The sequence below is a fragment of the Paroedura picta genome, chromosome 4, assembly GCF_049243985.1.
Source record: "Paroedura picta isolate Pp20150507F chromosome 4, Ppicta_v3.0, whole genome shotgun sequence".
NCBI classification, from domain to species: Eukaryota; Metazoa; Chordata; class Lepidosauria; order Squamata; family Gekkonidae; genus Paroedura; species Paroedura picta.
Genome location: NC_135372.1, coordinates 31309154 through 31333577, shown reverse-complemented (window position 1 = coordinate 31333577; position 24424 = coordinate 31309154). Strand labels below are relative to the sequence as shown.

Genomic DNA, 24424 nt, shown 5'->3' with positions numbered 1-24424 from the left:
CTTAGGAATCAGCTTCTACCCTTCTACAAAGGGTTAGCTATTTTGAAGATGATATAGCTGCACCACTATGGTCATATCAGATATGGGAAGCAATTTCTCCTAGCCCAAGATCCAAGGATCATCGTATATCATTTCCCCTTGCCCAAAACCTAGATTTCCCATCTAAGGACATTAGATTACGACTTCTACCACCCCGACCTGCCAATTCCTTGGCTTACCTCAAAAAGATGCTGATGGGACAAGTTACTGCGAGGATTGAGTTCGAAGATGAGGACGTGATTCACTCCGGCCTGCCTCCAGCCATAGGTGTTTATGCCAAGGAGAAAGAGGAATTCTATCAGGAGAAAGCCACCTCGATAGATTCTCACGAGTGGCCACACGTATGTTATATTCATGTTAAACACACCTAGGAGAGACAGCAAGTTCAAGGCATCAGCTACAGCAGAAGGTTAACTGGCTAACTGGCTAAGGTTAACTGCAACAGAGGACCTGTCCTTTTAACCATTCAACACAATGCCACTGAATTAAGCCATTGGAAATCAATGCCCTCCGTGTAATTTACAAAACAGTGAAGAAGCAGGATACATTTGTAAAAGGCCGAGGACTAAGCAATGGCCATGCTTGAACTGAAAAAGGAAATAAGGAAACTGGGATCTCCTCAACTAGTAGATCTTGCCCCAGAGACAACGTTCCACAATGTCCTTTCATATGACAGACTTGCTTCATGGTATTCTTACCTGGCACGAGAAGTTAGATTTTTATGAAATTAGCTAAACACAAAATTGATTTATGAAAATTACAATCATCCCCAACCCACCTCACATATGTATTTACAGTGATCCAATAAGGAACTGACATTAAGACCTCCACCCCCATTTCCTTTGGAGACAAAATTCAATGTAGACCTCTCTGATCCCGCAACCCAAATCTTGCTTTCCATCTCACAGCCTCAGTGTCACTGATCCCTGTTGGTGGCACAGGCACTGGGCAATAGGTGCTTGTGGCACTTGAGCCATCACAAGCCACACTTCTGTTCCTAACTGTGGTACTCTTTGGTTAGTTGTCCTAGTACTGAAGTGAGAAATTAGTGCCAAATAATCGCTAAGGAAATGTAATAGCTCAAATGCTACTTATTAGAGCCAGTGAAAGTTCCTCAGATCTCACAAGAAAAAAATTTTTTTTTAAAGCCTTAGTGCAGCAAGTAAAGTGAGCCCTGGGGTGGCAGGCGCACATACTGGGTTGGGCTTCCTTGAGCAAAATGTCTTGGCCTTTAAAAGATGTTGCATAAATACATTTATACAGAGGTAATTCCACTACCTGACTGAAGTTGCAGGCCAAGATACAAAGTGCACCACTCGCTTAATGCAATATCCAGAGCTGATTTGTGTACATGAATGGACATTACAGATCTATTAATACAGGGCTTTCAATCCAACTGACAGACATCTCGGTATGAACCAGCAAGAAAACAATGAATTTCGGACAAAGTTAGGGCAATATGCAATCCTACCCAGGAAAGCATATTGTAAGAAAATTTTGAAAAATGCCTAGAACTTCTGTAGTAGTAGTAGTAGTAGTAGAAGTAGTAGTAGTAGTAGTAGTAGTAGTAGTAGTAGTAGAAGTAGTAGTAGTAGTAGTAGAAGTAGAAGTAGTAGTAGTAGTAGTAGTAGTAGTAGTAGTAGTAGTAGAAGAAGAAGAAGAAGAGTTGGTTCTACCCAAAGGAGGCTCAAAGTGGCTTACAGTCGCCTTCCCATTCCTCTCTCCACAACAGACACCCTGTGAGGTTGGTGAGGCTGAGAGAGCCCTGATATAACTGCTTGGTCAGAACAGCTTTATCAGTGCTGTAGAGAGCCCAAGATCACCCAGTTGGCTGCATGTGGAGGAGTGCAGAATCGAACCCGGCTCGCCAGATTAGAAGTCCGCACTCCTAACCACTACACCAAACTGTACCAACTATTTCTAATCTGCACCATGCTCATATTCAACATTCTGAACAGTCCCCCTTATCTTTCCATCCTTTTTATGTCTGGAATAATTGTCATTTGTTTTCTAAGAACTGGTAATTTATAGTACTTGTCAGTGGCCCTACAGACCTAGGAATTATAGGCTAACAGGTCTACTTGCAGCCATTTTACATTTTGCAACTGAAAAAGATAATATTAAAATGCTTCAAGGAACAACTCATCCCACCTATGGGAAATCTAGAAGGCATTGATTAATTCAGCTAATTAGCAATCCTCTCAATTCTTTCTTCCCCTCAAGCTACAAAAGAAGACTATCAAGAATGGTGAAGCTTGTGAAGCAATAAGAAAGATCCTCAGCCTATAAAGGAGGATAATGGAAGTAAAAGAAAAAACAAATCTATCCTAGAGCGATCCCAAGCAAAAAGGCAGAAGGTTCTTACAGTTATGCTGAGAAAAAAAAGTGTCTGAATCCAAAGCAATTTTTAAATACAAGAAATTCAACAAAGGTTTCCATCCTGTTCCCAGGGTCTATTTTTCTTTTAGCTATTAAATAGCATTTTACTACTATTGATATTGAGTATGCTAAAGTGGCTCACGCTGTAGGCCAGGGGTAGTCAAACTGCAGCCCTCCAGATGTCCATGGACTACAATTCCCATGAGCCCCTGCCAGCGTTCGCTGCAGGGGCTCATGGGAATTGTAGTCCATGGACACCTGGAGGGCTGCAGTTTGACTACCCCTGCTGTAGGCACTGCATAATAACTGTTAAAATGATAAGCACTGCCCACATGCTTGGTGGGAAATTACGTGTTGATTAAAGGAGAAGAGACACAAAAGGAAGGGGAATGAGGAAGAAAAGTCATAGGTCAGAAGCTTTCTCTAATGCTGGATGAAAAACAGTTACAAAGAAGAAGAGGTATGCGTGTCAGAGAGATAGAGGGAGAGAGGGAGGGAGGGAGAGAGAGAGAAGGGAACCAAAATGGAAGTCACCTGAGATTTAGCTTAGAAGAAAATACCAGGAGGATGGAGAGAAGGTGGCCAATTGGGGAAGGGATCTAAACACCAAAAACATCATTTAATAATTTAACAGGGGCCATCGTATGTTAGAAAAAGGACCCGTCCTGCACAGCACAACATACCAGTTTTGGCACATCTAGAGGAAGTGAAGTTGCTTTGGGTGAAACTTACACTGCCAAGTATGGCAGGTGCGATATAATTTTCTCAGTCGCCCCATGTCAGATAGAGCAGCTCACCCAAGTTGACCTGAAAGATTAAATATCATGTTGCTCCTCGAAGTCTGCACCTGCCTCTCAGTATAAAATGAGCCCAAAAGACACACAGCCTCCTCTCTTCTCCAAGGACTACAGAGATTGTGAAAACAGCTTGGGAGGAAAGGACTAAATCCTGCCTCTCGTATGCCATGGGATCTTGCATGGTTGGGATTTAAGTCTTGAAATTAGGGCAGGGAATCCTTTGATCTGCCGTTGTCATGTCCATTTTGGCCCTCGGGGTCGGTTTGCTCAACAGGCATGATTCCATAGACACGAGAGCCAGGAACCACGTGTTATGTAGCATGGCATGGCAAATTAGTCTCTCAGAATAATCCATTTCACAGGACTGAGGAGAGCATAAACAGGATCACCCCATGCCCTCCGTGGAAGGAAGAGAAGATGCCAATGAGAAAGAAGACCACAAGGTACCATGTTCTGCACAAAACATTTCTAATAGCCTAATAACCAGAGACTCATCCCCTTAAACCTAATCTAGCCCAATCTGCTCAAAGTTTGGATGCTGAGCGGGATGGTTACTAAGGAAGGTTTAGGGCTGCAGGGAGAGGAAGGCAATGGGAAATCACCTCTGTCCTTCGCTTGACTTGTAACCCCCATGAGGTAGACCTCATGGGGTCGTTGTGAGTCCGTTGCCTTATCTAATAGTCTGAAAACAATGACCATAATGATAGAGCACAGTCTGCATGCAGAAAGGAGCTTCAAATTCAATCGGTGGGACCTCCCTTTGTAGCGATAAATAAAGCGTATAGAAGAAGAGCTGTGTTTTTTGTACCCTGCTTTTTACTACCCAAAGGTGTCTTAAAGTGGCTTACGGTTACCTACCCTTCCTCTCCCTGTAACAGACACCCTGTGAGGTAGGCAGGGATGAGAGAGCCCTGAGAGAACTGACTGGCCCAAGGTCGCCCAGCTGGCTGCATGGGGAGGATTGGGGAATCAAATCCAGTTCCCCAGATTAGAGGTCGACACTCTTAACCACTACACCAAGCTGGCTCTCAGGCAGCCTACCTGAAGTCTTGGAGAACAGCCGTCAGATGGAACAGCCTATATAGGGCTATGCAGACTATAATCCCGACTCAGATTAAGCCAGTGATTTCTCTAAACATCCTCGCTCTGACTCAATGTAAGCATAGGCATACATTTACATCCAGCATTTCAGAGAGCCAGTTTGGTGTAGTGGTTAGGAGTGCAGCATGCCAGGTTCGATTCTGCGCTCCCCCACATGCAGCCAGCTGGGTGACCTTGGGCTCCCCACGGCACTGATAAAACTGTTCTGACCGAGCAGTGATATCAGGGCTCTCTCAGCCTCACCCACCCCATAGGGTGTCTGTTGTAGGGAGAGGAAAGGGAAGGCGACTGTAAGCCGCTTTGAGCCTCCTTCGAGTAGGGAAAAGCGGCATATATGAACCAACTCTTCTTCTTCTTCTTCTGTTACGCCATGGGATGTGCCAGCTCACAACTTCACTTTCCAAGCCAGGAGTCGGCACATTTCCAATGCACCTGTCGCTTCAGATGACTGCCAATTATCAAGCCTTGGCCATGATACTGAGGGATGCTTCATAAGGAAACATCCTGGTTTGGACAGGGCTGCCAACAACCTGCGGATGAACAGTGAGAGGCGGCAGAGGCAAGAAGGCCAGAAAGCTAGCAGACTGCAGGCAGCGCTGGGGTTCTTGGACACGAGGGATCCAGGAATGCACATATGCAACCCGAAATTTGCGTGTCGGATGCAGCAAATAGCACATAAGCAAGTGGAGGTGCTTGGAGTGTTGTGGAGGCATTCAAACACTAATGCCTACCTCCTCCTTTCCCTGTGTCCTCCTGCAAAAGATCAGCGTTAAGTAATCCCAACTAGGGATGGGCACAAACCGGAAAATTCTGGTTTGAGGTAAGGGGTATCACAAACTGAACCCAACCAAAAGTTCTGAAATGAACCAGCTGGTTTGGGCCACTTTGTTTTGCTCCCCCCCACTTCTAAGCAAGGAGAAAGTGAAATGGACTTGGCTACCAAACATTTAAACCTAATGGATGATGGCTTCACTCACCAATTAGGATGATATGAAAAGGAAAATGGATGTGCAACAGAAGAAGAGCAAGTCCACAGGCCAAATGTGTACATGATTTTTAAAAGGGAAGAAATCTCTGTTTAGTAAACCCGATGAAGAGGTTTGTTTGAGTCAAGGAGTCTGACCTCTGTCGCAGGGGAAATAATGGAGCAGATATTAAAAGGGCTGATCTGCAAACATCTGAAGGATAACTTGGTGATCTGTGGAAGTCAGCCTGGACTTGTCTCCAACTGGTCCTGCCAGACCAACCTGGTTTCCTTCTTTGACTGAGTGATGGGAGGCCTCATTTCAAAAAGGATATGGACCAAATTGAGAGGATGCAGGGGAGTGCGACGATGATGAGCCGGGGCCTGGGGACCAAGGCCTAGGAGGAAAGAAAGGCTGAGAGACTTGGGAATGTTCAGCCCGGAGAAGAAGAGGTTGAGAGGGGACATGATTGCATCTTTAAGTATTTGAATGATTGTCACTTGGAGGAGGGCAGGAAGTGGTTTCTGTTGGCAGCAGAGAACTTGCAGTAATGGGTTTAAACTACCAACGAGATATCAGGGGGAGAAATTTCACATTTAGAATAGTTCAGCTCTTGAATGGGCTGCCAAAGGAGGTGGGGAGCTCCCCTTCACTGGTCGTCTTCAAGCAAGGGCTGGACAGATCCTTATCCTGGATGCTTGAGACTGATCCTGCATTGAGCAGGGGGTGGGACTAGATGGCCTGTGTGGCCCCTTCCCACTCTAGGATTCTATGAGTATAGTTCAGCAGGGGAATGGGCTGCTTAAGGAGATGGGGAGCTCCTTCTCACTGGCCATCTTCAAGCAGCAGCTGGACAGATCCTTGTCCTGGATGCTTTAGGCTGATCCTGCATTGAGCAAGGGGTTGGACTAGATGGCCTGTATGGCCCCTTCCAACTCTATGGTTCTATTCTATTCTATTTATTTTGCAAGGCTGCTATACAAATACTACTAAGTCTACAAACCGAAGCACGCATTCAAGTGAAAGTTCTATTGTGATATAGGGAACCAGCATGGCATAGGAGAGCCACTGTGAGTGTTGGACTAGGATCTGGGAGACAGAGATACTAATCCCTACTTCTGCCATGCAACCTTACAGGGTGACCCTGGGCCTGTCCACCTTCTCTTTTCCTAACCTACAACACAGGGTTGTTGTGAGGATAAAATGGAAAGAGAATTATCCTAAGCCCTCTTGAGCCTCCACTGGGGAGAAAAGTGGGAGATGAATGAAGGAAATAAATACATACTTTCAAAATGAGCTTATGATCAGACCGATATTCGAAGTATAAGGTAAAGGTAAAGGTATCCCCTGTGCAAGCACCAGGTCATGTCTGACCCTTGGGGTGACGCCCTCTAGCGTTTTCATGGCAGACTCAATATGGGGTGGTTTGCCAGTGCCTTCCCCAGTCATTACCGTTTACCCCCCAGCAAGCTGGGTGCTCATTTTACCGACCTTGTAAGGATGGAAGGCTGAGTCAACCTTGAGCCAGCTGCTGGGATTGAACACCCAGCCTCATGGGCAGAGCTTCAGACTGCATGTCTGTTGCCTTACCACTCTGTGCCACAAGAGGCTCTATTCGGAGTATAATGCACACCAAAAGCACCAAAAATTGCACGCAAGTAGTTCGTCAGTTTTATTTGGTAATTGGAAAAGCGGAGGCATGTTATCAGCTCCTGACCTCTCACCACAAAGCACACACAGAGCCTGTGGTGTGCAAGTCTGAGAAGAAAAACTGTGTTAAGCGGAAGCCTTACTTGGCTACAATTTTCCCCCTTCTGAACATTTCTGTTCCTTCCAGTTTCAAATTAGCAAATGAACACAAACACACAGATGGCTCTAAGGACACCCGGAGCTCACAAATATGCAAACTGCTTAATACAAAAAGATCTTTGTGAACGCAGATTTTAAAAGGCCACTCGCAAACATGCAACATGGAAACAGAACACAACAGAAGGGCGTAACTAGGAACAAAAATGCTCCAGTGATTGACACGGATGCAGCATGTTGTGTAACCGTCAGAGGGCTGCATGGAGAACTGGGAGGCCTCAGTTCAAAACCTCACTCTGCCAGGGAACCTCCTTGGGTGACCTTGGGCCACTCAGATATTCTTAAGATTACTGGGAGGATAAAATGGAAGAGAGGAAAACAACAGAAAGTGCTTTGGGTCCCCGTTCAGAAGAAACACAGGATAGAAATGATTTTCTCGGGTGGCTGTTCTGTCAATCTTAACTCTCTTCTCTGTGTGTTTTCTGGGTGATGGGATAAGAGCAGAGAGATTGCAGAGAAGGGTGGGGGTTGCTGGAGATGATGGGTCCTTCACTTCCATCTCTTGCATGAGGCACACAGCTTAGGGAGACTTCTGGCTTATATGTCCTCCTGTCCCCATGGTGGTGGCTCTCCAACAATAAGGGCAACTGGCCAAAGGCCTTCTCTCCTGGAACACGGTGGCACATTGGGAAATAGTGCTAAAAAGAGTCACAGGTGGCATATCCTGAGCCACTGAGCATTATTCATCTCTGCATATGATTGCATGATTAGGCATGCTCGTTTCTAAGCATTTAAAAAAGTGCTGTTTTTTAATACCCCACTTTTCACTACCCAAAAGAGTCCCAAAGTGGCTTACAAACACTTTTCCCTTCCACTCCCCACAGCAGACACCCACAGTGAAGTAGGTGGGGCTCAGAGCTCTGTCCCAAGAAAACTGTGAGTAGCCCAAGGTCACCCAGCTAGCTGCATAAGGAAGAGTGGGGAATCAAACTCATTTCTCAAGATTAGAGTCTGCCTGCTCTTAACCACTACACCATGCTGGTTGTCACATAAAATTGCATTTATGAAGCTGTTACGTTAAGTAAGACCTAATTACAGTCAGTTCTGAGGATATAGGGGATATTTTCATTCCAATATTTGGTGCAAAGTACTAAAAGACAGGCAGTTTCCAAAAGGCCTTAGGTGACGCAGACACAGCTTTCTGGCCATATCATTACCCAACTAAAAAAAAGTGCGTTTCAAAGAAACCTAAAGATCAAGCGTCTACAGTTACAGTTACTCCACCATAAGAGAAACAGTCCCTCACTCACATTGACTGTTTACGCACTGGAGGTTTCATGCCAGGCTGCAGGCTGGAGTTTTAGTCATGGCAGGTTGCCACACCTCTTCCTGCACCCACACAGGAGAGCATTTGGCCGGATGCTCCTCATCCACTCCTGATTTGTGCTCCTGCACGAGAGCTGGGGCAGTGAAGTTCCCAGTGCGTAAACGGTCATTAAAGGAACTCCTTTCGGATAAAAGTAAGAATTTATCCTATATTATTGCCAAATATGCAAGATTAGCAATTAAATGTAGAACTGCCTGGCTAAATATGTATTAGGGTTAGGACGGATCTATCGAACACAGGAAGTATTTTGGAACTTTTAATCAATTTTATATAGTGTTTTAATGTTTTGTACTTTGTACTGGTCGTCGACCGAAATAAATATATCTGTCTCACTCACACTCGTTCCCAAAACCATGCAGGGGCTGCTAGAACTCCTTCCCATCAAAACAGGATTGCTAACATCCCATAGATTCCCCACCCCCCACCCCCGTTACTTTGGCTGGAAGAACGCCATGAGCACTAGAAGGAACAGATCAGTGTCTTTCAACCACCCAAGTCAGGAATGAAAAGCTTCCCATTTCTCAAAATACTGTGCTGTTAAAAACAGCTCTGATTGAGTGTGATTGAAAGAAAAATCCAAGTGGTCAAACTTCCTACTGGGACCTGAATTCGCAGGTAATGAATACTCCAGGGTGGCAAGATATTCAACAGCTGACATAGCTTGATATGGTGGTTGAGCTCCCTGGGGCTGTCTGAAACCGTAAGTTTTGCCAGTTCTAGAATACCATTTTATATCACCTCCAAGCACTAAGCACCGTTCAGTTCACCAAGAAGTCGACTGCCTTGGAAACAAGTCAGCCAAACCCCCGCGCTATCGTCTTGCTCTTGAAACCCAACCCCAGTTAGGGGATACTAACCTGACAGTACGAGGGTAACATTCAGCACAATGAATATTCCACAGAACAGCCCGACTCTGAAGGTGGTCCATGCTGGGGCAGGCTGCAGAGAAACAGAAGATGGCTTTCAAATCAAACTACCTGTCTGAAAGGTGAAGTGTACTAGTCAAGCTGCTGTTAGGTCAAACAACTTTGAAAAGAATTGGTTCTCTCAAGCAGAAGCTTAGTGGACCTTCAAGATTGTTCTCCAAACTCAACGCAGGCTCTTTAAACGTCAGCCAATTTCTTGTTAAACAGAGGGCAGGTTTTCAGGTCGGCAAATGCTCAAGAACAGGTTGCACACGTTGATCTGTTCATTTTTTACTACTGTCTCCAAAGATAATAGAGCCCACTGCATGTCTGTATAATACAATAATCCAAAAACGAAATCTAAAGGCCAAAATAATGAGTCTCACACCTGACTCTTATTAGGTATATTAATCATTCAACTTCTTGGTAAATGGCCTCAAGACAACAGAGCTTACAGCCAAGTGATACACTTCATTAGCTTTATAACTGCTAAATGGAACAGATTTTGGCATGGCAATCATTGAGGAAGAATCAGAAAACGGGAGGAACTTAACTGGGACCCTGTTCTGGTTGCCAAGAAGTTGAATAATTAATATACTGAATAAGAGTGGATGTGAGATTCATTATTTTGGCCTTCTGATTTCGTTTTCGGATTATCTATATTACAGGGGTAGTCAAACTGCGGCCTTCCAGATGTCCATGGACTACAATTCCCATGAGCCCCTGCCAGCCCAGTGGACATGTGGAGGGCCGCAGTTTGACCACCCCTGATCTATAACATTGGGAAATCAACAGTGCAACTTCTTTGCGTTAAGCCAAAGTAGAGGCAAGCCAGTTTTTTGGATACCCTTCCCTACAATGCGAACTACAACCTTCCTTCCATAACTGACGTGTCCATATGGGCTACTTGCAAGGGCCGAACTACATCGTATGCAGAGGATGTGTAATTAGGCTTTTCTTTTACCGTCACTTAAAACCTGCCACGGGGGACCCCAAATGGGATTAGCGCAAGGAAGCGGGATTGAACCCTTTCCCCCCCCCCCAGGCGGTTTCCCCTAATCTAAATCAATCCCTGACAAGATGTTGTTTGATCTGCCCGGGGAGGGGGGGGGGGGGATAGAGGTGCCTTCTGCTACATGAAGATGCTGAAGCAACTAATTATGTTGGTTATATGGGGCGGGTGGCTGATGAGTGGGACTGAAGGGCCTTTAGCCTGTGCCTTGGAATGAGTGGCTGAAAGGCCTCATGATAACACTACTTTGTGGCCGTTCATTCTGAAGGGCTCATTACAGAGCTCTTGGCAGCTGATTTCCGCGCAAGCCCACAGGCAGGGGGTCGATATTATAAGAGGCTGTAGGAACCACAGACTCTGTCTCTAAGGGACAAGTGCCAGCACTGCATTCAATGAGCTCCAGGATTCCAATGCAACACTCTCTTTTTACGCTGCCAAGACAAATTAATATTTGCACTCCCAAGCCCTCTGAAGACAAAAATGCGATTTTAAAACGCAAACTGAGTCAAGATGTCAGACTTCGGCCAGGTTTCAAACCTGCAAGCATTAATTTTGCACTTGTGTCATCATGAATGTCTAGGATTGTCAAGCCATGCTATTGATCTGTGAGGAGGGGGAGAGGGGGAAGCAGAATTTCTTCAACTCCCATCACCTGAGCTGCTCCCAGAGGTGGGACACGCAACCGCTTCATGGCTTTCTGCCGGTCTCCATCTTCCAGTTCATTTGTCACCACCGTCTAAAGACAACGGAAGGGAAAACAAAATCATAATTCAAACCCAGACCTATCCAACAAAAGTCAGAACGAGGACATGCTTGCCAGAGGGAAACTCGGGGTCAAGATAGTCAACCTCATACCCTTGAGTCTGCCATGGGAATGTGGTGTTACTGTAGAGCTCTTTTTTTATTCATTCAAAATTCTCTAGGGGCCTGATCCTGCTGAAAACCATGGCACACTAATGGCTCCCCTCTCCTCTATCTCTCACACACACACACACACACACACACAAACACACATTTTTCAAGAGACCAAAGAGTGTGGTTTTCATGGGGGGGGAGAGGAGGTAGGAACCCCTTCATCCCTGTGGTCTTCCGCCATTGCATTTTGTAGAGTTATTAAACATGCTCTAAAATGGATCCTTGTGGTGGCCTGGGAGGCATTGCACCGTCTAGTTTGAGTCTTAGTTGCTAGTATCTCCAAATGAAAAGCAAAAAGGCTGAAGAGGAGGCACCTCTGTAACAAACCACAAAAGGTATTGAGTACCTTAGGCCATGTCATTAGTTGTTATACTTCAATTGTTACACTTTACAAGAAGGTATATGGACATTCAGAAACTGTTATACTGTACTGCAATCGTTTGCAATTTATCTGTTATTAGGATATTCAGGAATCATTCCACTGTACTGGGATTGTTTGCACAGTATATAACAACTTGTTTTACACAGTTAAGGATAATTGAGATTCCCCCCCCCCTTTTTTTTGGTACTTGGTACCTTTTGTGGCTCCTTAGTTGTTAATACTAACCCTCAGAAGTTCAAAATAGTAAAAAGTGCAGTGAAACTTCTGAGGAATGCAAAATCAGACGGTGGGAGTTGTGATGCCAGGAATTCAGTGGCATACCAAAGTGAATACATCGAAAATACCTTCCACATAAATTGATGACTAACATTGCTGTGCAAAACAACGAGTCAGTGTTTGCCTGTTTGTCTATGTCAGGGATTCCCACCAGGGTTCCAGGGAACCCTGAGGTTATGTAAAAGCTCTCCAGGGGGTTACATGGACTTTCGGATGGAAGTTCGGATGGCCGCTGACATCACTAGACGTCACTGGAGCCCACTTCCCCTGTTGTACTACAGGCCTAGTCTCTTTCTCCAAAAGGGAAAGTGATAAGTGATCTTACTTGTGCCCACTTCTCTGAAGGAGCATGTCACCACTTTGGGGGTTCTTTGAAGACTGGAAAATATTTCAGCAGTTCCTCCATGGTTAAACGGCTGGTCTAAGTAAGGACAACAAATTCTGAGTACGGCCAACATGAAGGTTAACATATTCCTACCTCTGTTTCGGAGATGAGCTGATTGATTTTCTTGCAGGTATAGAATGGTGCCACTTCAACATGTGCCACTCTCCAGTCTGCACCTCGGGGTGTCTCCAGTATCTTGTCATGTTTCTTCAGGATCTTACGGAAACCCGTGAAATTCAGATTCTAAAGACAAAGGGGGGGGGGGGTGGAACCCACTCATTATATTTTTTCCCTTAAAGATTTTATCATTTTAATTTCATTTGACTTGATGTGGTGGAAATGGAAAAAAATCAATTAAACTTCTGGATTGGGCAGGGGGGGAGAGACATAAAACTTTGCAATCTGTTCCATAAACAGGAACTAAAAGAAATAATCTGAACAGCACAGATGCATATAATGAAGCAGAGCAAAAAGACCCATGTCTATCTTATTCTGCTTTATTACAGGATGCAGGATATTTATTTTATTTTCTTATATTTATATATCGCCGTCCCTTGCAGCTCAGGGTGGTTTTCATAGAACATGGATGGAATTTAGGAGTAAGTACACAATAATTCGGTAATTACGTTGAATAAAACAACAGTAAGGTAAAGGTAAAGGTATCCCCTATGCAAGCACCGGGTCATGTCTGACCCTTGGGGTGACGCCCTCCAGCGTTTTCATGGCAGACTCAATACGGGGTGGTTTTCCAGTACCTTCCCCAGTCATTACCGTTTACCCCCCAGCAAGCTGGGTACTCATTTTACCGACCTCGGAAGGATGGAAGGCTGAGTCAACCCTGAGCCGGCTGCTGGGATCGAACTCCCAGCCTCATGGGCAGACAGCTTCAGACAACATTTCTGCTGCCTTACCACCCTGCGCCACAAGAGGCTCTTAAAAAAAAACAGTAATAAAACAACAGTAATTACAGTAATTACAGTACAACAGTACAGATACAATAGCATTCCAGGGGCTGGTGGGGACAACACTGACAGCCAAAGTAATCTTTTCTGTATCAGAAATGCTGTTAAGCCCAACCTCATATTCTTGAGATGCAGCAGGCTAGACTTAGACTGCAGTACAGTCACCGACAGACTGAAATGATGTATTTTCTTACCATCCTAATAAAACCAGGTTCTCAGAAAGGTCATTCTTTTTCTCTAATAAATTTACAAACAGACAATTAGTCTGGGGTGGGGATTCTTCTCTGGCGATTACGCACAGCGCCGGCCTGCCGCAGCCCTGGCTCACCCAGGAAGCTGCAGAAGATCCCGCGGTCGCTTACCGCGGGCCTTCCGTAGCCCTGGGCCGGGAGGTTCCTGCACTGGCAGTGGCAGCAAACATTATCGGTTATTTTAACCGAAGCGCTCCTGCCGCCAGCGCGAGCCTTCTGGCCCATACATAAGAGGCCTTTGTGATGTATTTTATTTATTCATTTACAATTTGTTTTACAGACTGCCTCTCCCCAATGACCGGCTTGAGGCCGTTTCCAACAAAGGTGTATATTTAAAACTATAAAACTCTAACACGATAAAATACAATTTGTTCCATAGCCACCCTAGCATAGCTTCCAATTCACTAATTCTGATGGTAGTGAAAACTATCTTCTATAGAGGGGGCCTCATATGTGGGGGGAGGAGAGGAGGCCAATCATGTTTCTTGTTCAGCCTGACTTAAGGCTGAATTGCTCAATTCTTACTTCAGTCTTCTCTTCTGAGGGCAATCATGCTCAACACAGCAAAATCATTTCACATGATGAAGGATAGGAGTTGTGGCCTAGGATCACTGTACGGTTAATCCATAAAAACCTAGTTTCTTTAAATGAAACCAAAGCCTCTGAGCCAGATGTATTTCATCCATCCAAAAGTACTAAAAGAACTTGCAGATATAATTTCTGAGCCTCTGTCCATTATTTTTGACAATTCTTGGAGAACACAGGAAGTGCCAGAAGATTGGAGGCAGGCAACATTTTAGAACAAATCATCTAACAGTCAGTCCTTGAGCAGCTAGAGCGGATGACTGTAATTACTAAGTGTCAGAATGGCTTTCTCAAGAACAAGTCATGTCAGACTAACTTTATCTCTTTTTTCCCCCAGAAAGTTACTACCTTGGTAGATCAGGGAAATGCTGGGGACATAGTTTGCCTTGATTTCTGTAAGGCTTTTCTGATAAGGTTCCACATGATATTCTTATTGACAAGTTGGTAAAATGCAGTATGGACCCTATCACTGTTAGGTGGATCAAGAACTTGTTGATAGATTGCACCCAAAGGGTGCTTGTAAATGATTCGTCATCTTCTTGGAGAGGAATGACGAGTGGCGTGCTAAAAGGCAGTAGGTGGTATGAAAGACCTTCACCTGAGACCCTGTACAGCCATTGACAATCTGAGCAGACAATTCTGATGATGATGAACCAATGGTTGACTCAGTATATGGTGGCTCCATGTGTTCATGAGCTTCCACAGCAGAACAGTATTTCAAACCTGTCTATCTCAGCTCTTAGGCCACCACTCTAACCACTATGCCATGCCAGCTTCTCAAAGTTCCCTTCTTCAGACTCAATGAAAAAACAAGGTATGATAAGACAGCAGAATACTCAATTGCACATCCTTAAAAGCTATTAGACTCCACATTAAACCTGAACCAGTTGTGTTCTATTCAACCATGTAATTCAAGCACCTTTTATAAATTAATTTTTCCAAGAATTCAAGACCTGGGGCCAAGCTTATCAGAAAAGGCAAACGTCAAGGTTAAATGCTTTATGTACTTTCCGTTTTTCATTGGTTCGTTTTCCTGAAAGGCACATAATTGATTTCTAGCTTGCTAATGGGTAGATGTCGTCACTGCGTTTTTTAAATTCAGGTTATACATCCAAATATATTGGTAATAAAGTTATCCTATTTTAGACAGTCATACACATGCAAGACAAAATTTGAAAGAAAACAAAGGAAGGCAGTATATTGTGCCTGTGGGAGAAGTTACAACAGCTCTGCTGAAAATGATTTTCAATTTAATTATGCCTGGAGTGATTTAATACTGGAGCTCAGGAGCATGCAAGGGAAGGAAAAGGACAGGAATATGGAAACAGGAAGCCAGCGCATTAATGACCTACATTACTGCCAATTACTTTCTCTTGAAGAAAACAAAGGTGCACTTGCTATAACTATTGTTCATCAAGACAATGTGATGACAAAAATGGGGACTGTGCATGAGCAGACCTCCCATCAGATAGGTCTTTATGGCTACAAGCCTCCAGAAAGGCATTCTGAATCGTTTCAAAAACCTGTGAGCTAAAGTCAGAAGCTTGTTCCTGCCCAGGGACCACATCTTTCTGCACAGCAATGCCCCCTACCCTCAGTACTTTTAGCACCATCAAAGACAGAACATGTAGCGGGGCAGGAGGAAGGATATGTGTGTCTGTACAGAAGATATTCAACAAACAATGGTTACAGGCAAGGGCGACTTTGTTTTCATTATTGATCTTCTGTGCATATCCAAATAGGGAATCTAGCAAGATACTCTTCAAGCAGTGAAGCATGCTCTCACTTGAACAGCAGATGAAGAACTGCCTTGCCCACTTGAGCCTCCATGACTGGAACTAGGGAGATCTGAACTACCTCACAAAGGCAAAGACAGCTTTGTTCCCTTTTAAAGGTAAAGGTATCCCCTGTGCAAGCACCGAGTCATGTCTGACCCTTGGGTGATGCCCTCTAGTGTTTTCATGGCAGACTCAATACGGGGTGGTTTGCCAGTGCCTTCCCCAGTCATTACCGTTTACCCCGCCCAGCAAGCTGGGTACTCATTTTACCGACCTTGGAAGGATGGAGGGCTGAGTTAACCCTGAGTCGGCTGCTAGGATCGAACTCCCAGCCTTATGGGCAGAGCTTTCATACTGCATGACTGCTGCCTTACCACTCTGCGCCACAAAGCCTCCTTTTGGGAGGCTTTAAACCCTTCCCCGCTAGGGAATCTAGCATAGCTCCAATAAATTGTATCCTCTGAGATGGAACTAATTGTTCATGATTAATCTCAATTTACTAGGAGTCCTAGTCTCTGACAGGTCTTCAGGGCAAGAGTACAATGACTCAACAATCAGTTCTTGGCATCCACCACCAGTAACCAATCATCTAAGAAAGGGAATATATGGCAACCCCACATACAGAAGTGAACAATAACATGGGCTCAGCACTTAGAGAATACCCTGGATGCAGTGGCTAGACCAGCAGTTCTCAATCTGGGGGTTGCGACCCCTTTGGGGGTCAATCAACTCTTTTCCCAGGGGTCACTGAGGCCGCCACCTTCCTAATGGTGCTCCGGCGATCACAGAAGCGTGCTCCGGTGATCACAGAAGCCTGAGGTTGCCAGCGCCTTGGTGCGGAGGGGAAGGGTGCTGGCGTGCCGGTGTCACCCCTCCCCTCCCCTCCCCTCCCCCCCATGGCACTGGGTGCCTTGCGCTTCCATGATTGCCAGCGTGCTAGAGCGCACAACCCTATGAGCCCCTTTGGGTTGCCAAGGCCACCGCTGCTGTGGCAGTGGCGCAGGAGTGGCAGCGGCCTCGGTGACCCAAAAAGGGTCACGCCATCAGGTAGCTTGAGAACCACTGGGCTAGACCAAAGTGTACTGAAAAACTTGTTTCCCAACTGAAAAATGTAAGAGCTGGCAATGTTGGGGGTGGACTGAAGCATGAAAACTGGCAGGCTTCTAATCAATAACCAACAATTAAAATTTAATAATTGTAATATCAAATGAATGAACATCATATGAAACATGAAGAAAGATGCTTAATTTTCTGAGGTCTAAAATTGGTCTAACTCTTCCATCTTTCTTATTTACTAGGAACATATGAGAGAAGAAACTTTCAATGCCTGAGACACCATGCCCTTTTCAATTAAGAAGGCCAATGCCTGGGCAAGACCCAAGCATTGGATTGGATTGCCTGGTGGGATTCCCTTAAAGGAAAAGAGCAGACTTAAATTCTAATGCGTAACCAAGTCTCATTATGGACAACACTTCCATTGGAGTTAACTGTCTCTCACACTGTAGCAAACTGAGCCAGCCTATCCCCAAACTTAACAGAGGCTGGCAATAATCCTAGTAAGAAGGATGACTTTGCTTCTCTGGAAGAGGGCAATTGCTGATTCAACCAAGGTATAAGGCTCCAGTATAAGACTGGAACTCTTATACTTATGGTAACCTTGTGGTGGGGTAAATGACTTAAGGATAGGATACGGAAATCACAAAGAGCATGAAAAGTAATAGTCCTTTTGATAACAGATGCCAGGACCAATGCTTCAACTGACATGGACAAATGTGAGACTCCTAGGGACTTAGCTGTCTGCTTGGTCTTCTCTATCAGAGAAAACATCTCATCCTCCTTTAAAACAGAAGAGAATCAAAAAGTAAGTCTTCAACTTTAAGCCTGGTCTCCATAGGCAAGGCCAATGATCTTAACCACATGTAGTGCCTATGATGGTGGGGGGGGGGGGGTGCTGCTGTATAGTAGCACATGGTCCCTGGGTGGGGACAAGTTCTGACTCCGGTGCACAGGGTCCCCTGGAGGCTTTTAGCTACAAAGGCAGGCCTGCTCATGCACAGTCCCCATGTGGGACTGCACAGAAGATCGATGATGAAACCCAGCCTTTCCCTCCCTTGGGACAGCTGTGCCTTGTTTCATAAAGCTGAAATGAAAAATGAAACAAACGCCACGGATTTTTCCTGCACTGAATAATTTTGCTGGCTGTGGGAGTAATTATAGTTTTTTACATGCCTCAGGAAGCTGAACTATTGCAAAAACCTAATATTACTACATCACATGCGGCTGAATTCTTACAAGAGAACCTTCGTATCCCAAGAGCATAATTTCAGATACAGAGGCATAAAATAGTCAAAACATTCAGAAGAGGCAGAATATTAATCATAAAAAAGTTAGACATTGGGAGTATATTTTGATTATCTTAAATCTTTAATTGAATGATTATTGTTATTGCCCATCCTTTGCATCGAACGGCTCCCTAGACATTTTTCTTCCAAGTTATGTGACTACTTCAATTGGTTATCCTCTGGTGTCATTTCAAAGGCCCTTGCACATAAAGCGCAGTTATGCTCAAGCATCAACAAGACATCCATTCCAGTGACAAAATCATATTTTAAAGTTATATATTTATGTTCTTTACAGTTATTTATACATAAACTCTTTGTCATGCCTCATTCTCAACAGGCCTTCAAAAAGTGATTTCCTGGATGTCTAAATATTCTCCAGAAAAAGATGTCCAATAGCATGTATCTTTTCCTGCAAGTTTCCATTTAGGCTACCATGAAGGAGCTCATCCTTAGTTAGCTTCCCCAAGTGTCAACATAAACAATTCTTTCTTCTTCACCAAGTATGTCAGAGAATCTGGGAAGGTCAGGTGACTCCTGATGTTCCCATTGTGCTTCAGAAAGACTGAGACTTGGTCTATGCTGGCATCAGATCTAAGACACTGGCATGGTACACAATAGCATCTATGAGTGCACAGAGGGAAAAGTTATCACATGCCTAAAGTTGAACACAGGGTTTCATCTAACTTGTCTCCTTCTTTGCTAGTTGCTACTCAGATTGAGAATATTTACTTTGTAAAGCATTCAAACAAGTATGTCCTCATCCACAGTCTCAAAAGGTATCATCTACTTGATTGAGTTAGGTTTGGTTAGTAAACTGATGGAACCCGTGGGCAAACAGAGAGTGCAAGAGTCCATGTCTCATTCATAATACCGGTTTGGAGCAGTGATTCACAAACAAAATGGTGGGATGCAGAAATATTCCAGTGGAGTACAGAGCTTTTGTAACAATTACTAGAAGTTGGCTCTCCTTCAGTCCTGGTGCCCACATAGAAGAGTGATGTGCCATTTCCTGCTGACCCCACCTGCCATGAATTATCCATTTGTGACCTCTTGCCATGCTGTTAGTAACCTTATTCCCAGTGTCCACCAGCAAGTGTCTCAGATGCTTCCTGTTAAGCCATCCTGCCAGATTATTTACTGTGCTTCAGCCATTTTTTAATGTCCTTACCATAATTGATAAAGGTAATAACAGAATGCCTGTAAACATATTAATCGACCTTCTTGGGAAAAGTAGGCTTTGTGTTCTATGTTGGTGGCACCCGAGTTCCATGACAGGAAGGGTGAGATATAAATGTTTTAACAAATATGAGCTTAGGCTAGCAAGAAGTGCTAAACATAGCAAAAAAGGCTTCTTTAGTTATATTTCAAGTAAGAAAAAGAGTAGGGACATGGTAGGAACACTGCTAGGACAAGAAAGTGAAATTATAACAGATGATAAAGAGAAGGCTGAACTGCTAAACTCCTATTTCTCCTCAGTCTTCTCTTGTGGGGGAAATAGTGCTCAATGTGGCAAAAAACATAACACAACACTGGGGATGGGAATGGTGGCCTAGGATCACTGTTGGTGCAGTCCACAAACACCTAGTTTCTTTAAATGAAACAAAGTCTTCTGGGCCAGATGAACTGCATCCAAGGATACTAAAAGAACTTGTAGATGTCATCTCTGAACCTCTGTTCATTATTTTTATGATTTTATGATTTTAAACAGAATTATTGGTAGAGTTTAAGATACAGCCTCTAGTGGCGCAGAGTGGTAAGGCAGCCGTCTGAAAGCTTTGCCCATGAGGCTGGGAGTTCGATCCCAGCAGCCAGCTCAAGGTTGACTCAGCCTTCCATCCTTCCGAGGTCGGTAAAATGAGTACCCAGCTTGCTGGGGGGTAAACGGTCATGACTGGGGAAGGCACTGGCAAACCACCCCGTATTGAGTCTGCCATGAAAACGCTAGAGGGCGTCACCCCAAGGGTCAGACATGACTCAGTGCTTGTACAGGGGATACCTTTACCTTTACCTTTAAGATACAGAAGGCTGAGAACCTGTCTGATTGCACTCAACGTCTTCTTTTGTACATTGATCAGGACGATGATATGATGGCACCCCTACCGAATCCAGAAGAGAAACCTTAAGGCAATAATGAAGTCACCCACTGCCAACATGTGAGATACCATTGACTTAATCGTTAAACAGAAGAGTCAGTGGAGAAATGCAAACAGACAAGTGGTCTCAATCCATTAATGAGCACTGCAGGTACCTGATAGTTCTGCAGCAGGATGAGGCTGAGGTAGAACTCACTGAAGGCCAGTTTCAGGTCTCTGATGTTCCTATGCTGAACACGCTCCTCATGGGACAGGTGGAAGACCGGCTTTTTACGCTGCCGCAGTGCGGTAAGACCGCTGGTTTCCCTCTGTGCATCCAAAGTTGACTGCAACTCATTTTGTAAGGTAGCAAACCTGCGTTGAGCTTCTGCAAGCTTTTCTATATAAAAGAAAAGAATGATTATCTCATTACAATGCTACAAATTGTGGAATGTTGACAATATTGTATGAACACAAGTATACTACATGTTACTTTCTAACCAAATTGACAGTAAATCCAGCAAGAAGTCGATTGTGTCTGCTCCTAGGATCATACCCAATTGTCACTAAGACCCATTATGCACGGCGGGAATAATGCACATTCGCAGTGGAATGGCGGCGACTAAAATCACCGATAACACACGGTGCCGGCTGCAACCGGCCGCAGCTTCGGTGCATGCTGCTGATAAAGCCACGTTAGCAAAACTCGAAAGAAAGCACAGCTTTTGGGTGACCGGGGCGCAACCAGAAGCGGCGCCATGATCGCCGCGTGCATAATCGGTTACTCTGGGTTTTGCCGCCGTTGCGTCCCGTCCCGTGCATAACCGGTGTGCTTCGCATCTTCCCCCTCCGCGTTTTCCATGTGACCCGAAATCGCCGTTTCGGCGGCCGTGCATAATGGGCCTAAGAGAGTACCATCTGCCACTCAAGTAAAGACCACCACCGCGTCTTCTCTTACTCTGAAGTTCTGAAAAAGAGTGCTTTTCTTGAATGATTCCTGTCAGTCAGGAAATATACCGCATTTGCCGGCGTATAAGACGACTGGGCGTATAAGACGACCCCCCAACATCTCCACTCAAAATATAGAGTTTGTTACATTACATTACATCACATTACAGTACTATGGGCCACTATGGGCAGCTATGTCTATCCCAAGTGAAGTACACTCGGCGTATAGGATAACCCCCCCCCACTTGGAGGCATGTTTTTCAGGGTGAAAAAGTAGTCTTATACGCCAGCAAATACTGTATATGTAATGTGATGATGTCATGCTGCCAAGCAGGAAACCAGATTTGAGTATGAGATGTTACCACAAACCTAAATCATTGTTGGGCAATGAATCCTTCCTGCACTCCGAGGGAGTACATTTTAGTGCTGTTTCAAAGAGTCCCAGAATAACTGTTAAATCAAGACCTGGAAATATTTTTGGAGGAAGGGTCCAGTGTTTTTACAGGACATACTTCCCCTTTGGGCTCAGACCTTCTGCAAACCCTGTTAAACCACTGAACATATACTGAGAAGATGTGTTGATCCTGATCCACCTTAAGCCTTCATCAGATAATTTGGTCTAGGAGGAAGACCTGATTTTATTCTCTACAAGGGAATAGTGACTGTGGTTCTGTATAATTTTATTGTCCTAAAGAACGACAGAGAAAATTAAATGAATTATATAACAATTGTTCTGCAAAATTCCAAGGGGATCATTAAATATGTTCAGATTTAGCAAATGAATTAGGAAGTAAAATCAAGGGGAAATATAATTTTGAGTATTAGCATTTTCCTCCTCAGGTTTGCAATGAATAGTTTTAGCTATCATTTATAGGAGTAGCAAAGGCAACATTGCATTGATTGTATTCTTTAAGTCAATGTCAAACCAGACATCTAACGTGTATTATTCCACTGAACTCTCTCAGGAAACTGTTCTTTCCAATAAATTACATTTTCTCTTAATGCTTCTCTAATTTCAGCTACTCCACGCTGCTGCCGCCATACCAGCTTCTAAGCAATTAAATACAACCATTTCCCATAAACAATTCTATGTACAAGTGTCCCAAGACTATTCTGAAATTATATTCTAAAATATCTGAAATACAACTATCTTGGGATTCAAGCAATCAGACCTTTGACATGGTAAGGTACTGATGGAAGACATATGTGTTAATGTCAGCATGTCTCTAAAGTACTATTTAAATAGTTATAATAGGTTTCTCAGGATAAAAACTAATACAATTATAATAGGTTTTCAGGGTAAAAACTAATACAGTTTCAAATGGATCTAAGATTAATCATAGTCTGCAGAAAACTTATACAGGAAGTCTAAATAAATAAATATTTTCACTCTGAAAGACACATCTGTTATTTCTATGAGCCTCAGTTGGACATTTATTTTTCAGAGGAGCCGTAGCGGCCACCAGCTAACCCTGCCCCTCCGGTGCCATCCAATGACGGGTCCTCTAGTACAGTGGTCCCCAACCTTTTTATCACCGGGGACCACTCAACGCTTGACAGTTTTACTGAGGCCTGGTGGGGGGGGGGGTAGTTTACTCCTCTACTCTCAACCACTGCCCTAACGCTCTCTGACTCTGGTCGCTATGGTAATGTTTAAACATCCCTTCGAAATAAGATACAGACACGCCACAACAATTAACATAAGGAACATTTTATTTTCATGGAAATTTTAACTCATGACAACGACAAATCAATGGGTGTACCCTGAGCTTGTTTCTCTGCAACGAGATAGTCCCATCTGGGAGTGATGGGAGACAGTGACACCTGAAGTGTGTTGTAAAGGGCCGGGGGGGGGGGATGGAATAAAGGGCGGGGGGGGAGAAGGCGTCCTTCGGGGCCCACCTCCAATTAGTCAACGGACCACATGTAGTCCGTGGCCCACAGGTTGGGGATCGCTACTCTAGTAGACTACCCCCCCCCCGGGCCTCAGTAAAATTGTCAAGCATTGACCAGTCCCTGGTGATAAAAAGGTTGGGGACCACTGCTTAGCTGAAACTGCATCACCTGTTTGAGTCCATGCTTTCCAAATCAGTAGCTAAAGGGCTTTCAGTTGGAAAGGACAGGGGTGGCTTTAGTGAGATTCAGGTAAGCCAATTAGTATTTACTAGGTCCACAGATTCACCAGCTTCTGGCGATGGCAGTGTTACTTCCCTCTTGGGATCACTCTCGCTGTGGCTGTTTATAAAACCCACGAGAGTGGTCTGACTGTCCACTGTGAACCCCATGCGAGCCCCGTTCACATGATCAGGCGGATGAAGGACTTTGTTTTCTCAGCGATGACAAAGTTCATCAAAGCCTTCCTGGGGACCACTGTAAACTAGGTATAAGAGAAAGCCTGCCTTAGTAGTCTAGAGCTGTTGCCCTCTGAGCAGCAGGCCTTCCTTGACAACAAGGCCATGTCCAGGTCTTCCAGCATTGTGGCCCTAAAAAAAGTGGTGCCACAGCTGTGCCTTGAGGCCAGCATGAACCGTGTCAACGTTTCCCATGCTGCAATTGACTTCTTGCAGTTTTGTCTGCACAAGGCACATCACGACGCCCTACTAACAGGAGTGTCTTCAAGTACAAATCCACTTACATCTCCGAAAGATTGTTCCTTTCTCTAACTTTTCGTGTCTGTAAGTTGGACATGGACACAAAGGTGAGTGGATTGGAACCTGTACAGGAATTTCACCTTAATGTGCCAGCTTAGTTCTAGTAATACTTTTAGTGTTGTTAAGCCGACGGCAATCCACCTCTAAGAACAAACAATTTGTTAGTTGGAATAACTTCTGGATCATCTGAGGCTGAGATATCCCTGATATCACTGCTCCGTCAGAACAGCTTTATCAGCGCCGAACCTGGCTTGCCAGATTAGAATTCTGCACTCCCACTGCACCAAACTGGCTCTAGTAGTAGTACATGTACACCAATTTAAAAGTGTTCTGACAATGTATTCTTTTTGCCTATGGATTTGCGTTAGTGTCCTATTGCTAAAGGAATCTTACAAGGCTGACCACCAAAGCAGGGTTGCCGGCTCAGCCTCTTGTGTTGGTCCAAGGCCGATGCTGACACCAATTCATTCATGCTCATTCATCCCT

General features: G+C 44.5%; 1 protein-coding gene and 1 pseudogene across 2 annotated transcripts in view; one reads left to right on the top strand and one right to left on the bottom strand.

Moving 5' to 3' along the window:
- XPR1 (xenotropic and polytropic retrovirus receptor 1) overlaps positions 1 to 24424 on the bottom strand; it is a 170814-nt gene that overhangs the window by 44082 nt on the left and 102308 nt on the right. For both annotated transcript variants that reach the window (XR_013229985.1, XM_077332225.1), the window contains exons 4-8: positions 20516 to 20739; positions 12443 to 12592; positions 11044 to 11127; positions 9332 to 9413; positions 219 to 406 (exon numbers count right to left, since the gene is read on the bottom strand). Coding sequence is in view for 1 of the 2 variants with exons in the window: in XM_077332225.1 (XP_077188340.1) it covers positions 219 to 406; positions 9332 to 9413; positions 11044 to 11127; positions 12443 to 12592; positions 20516 to 20739 (728 nt within the window). In the remaining variant the exon portion in view is untranslated. The remainder of the gene's footprint in view (positions 1 to 218; positions 407 to 9331; positions 9414 to 11043; positions 11128 to 12442; positions 12593 to 20515; positions 20740 to 24424) is intronic.
- LOC143836730 (guanine nucleotide-binding protein G(I)/G(S)/G(O) subunit gamma-5 pseudogene) lies at positions 23744 to 23950 on the top strand (annotated as a pseudogene).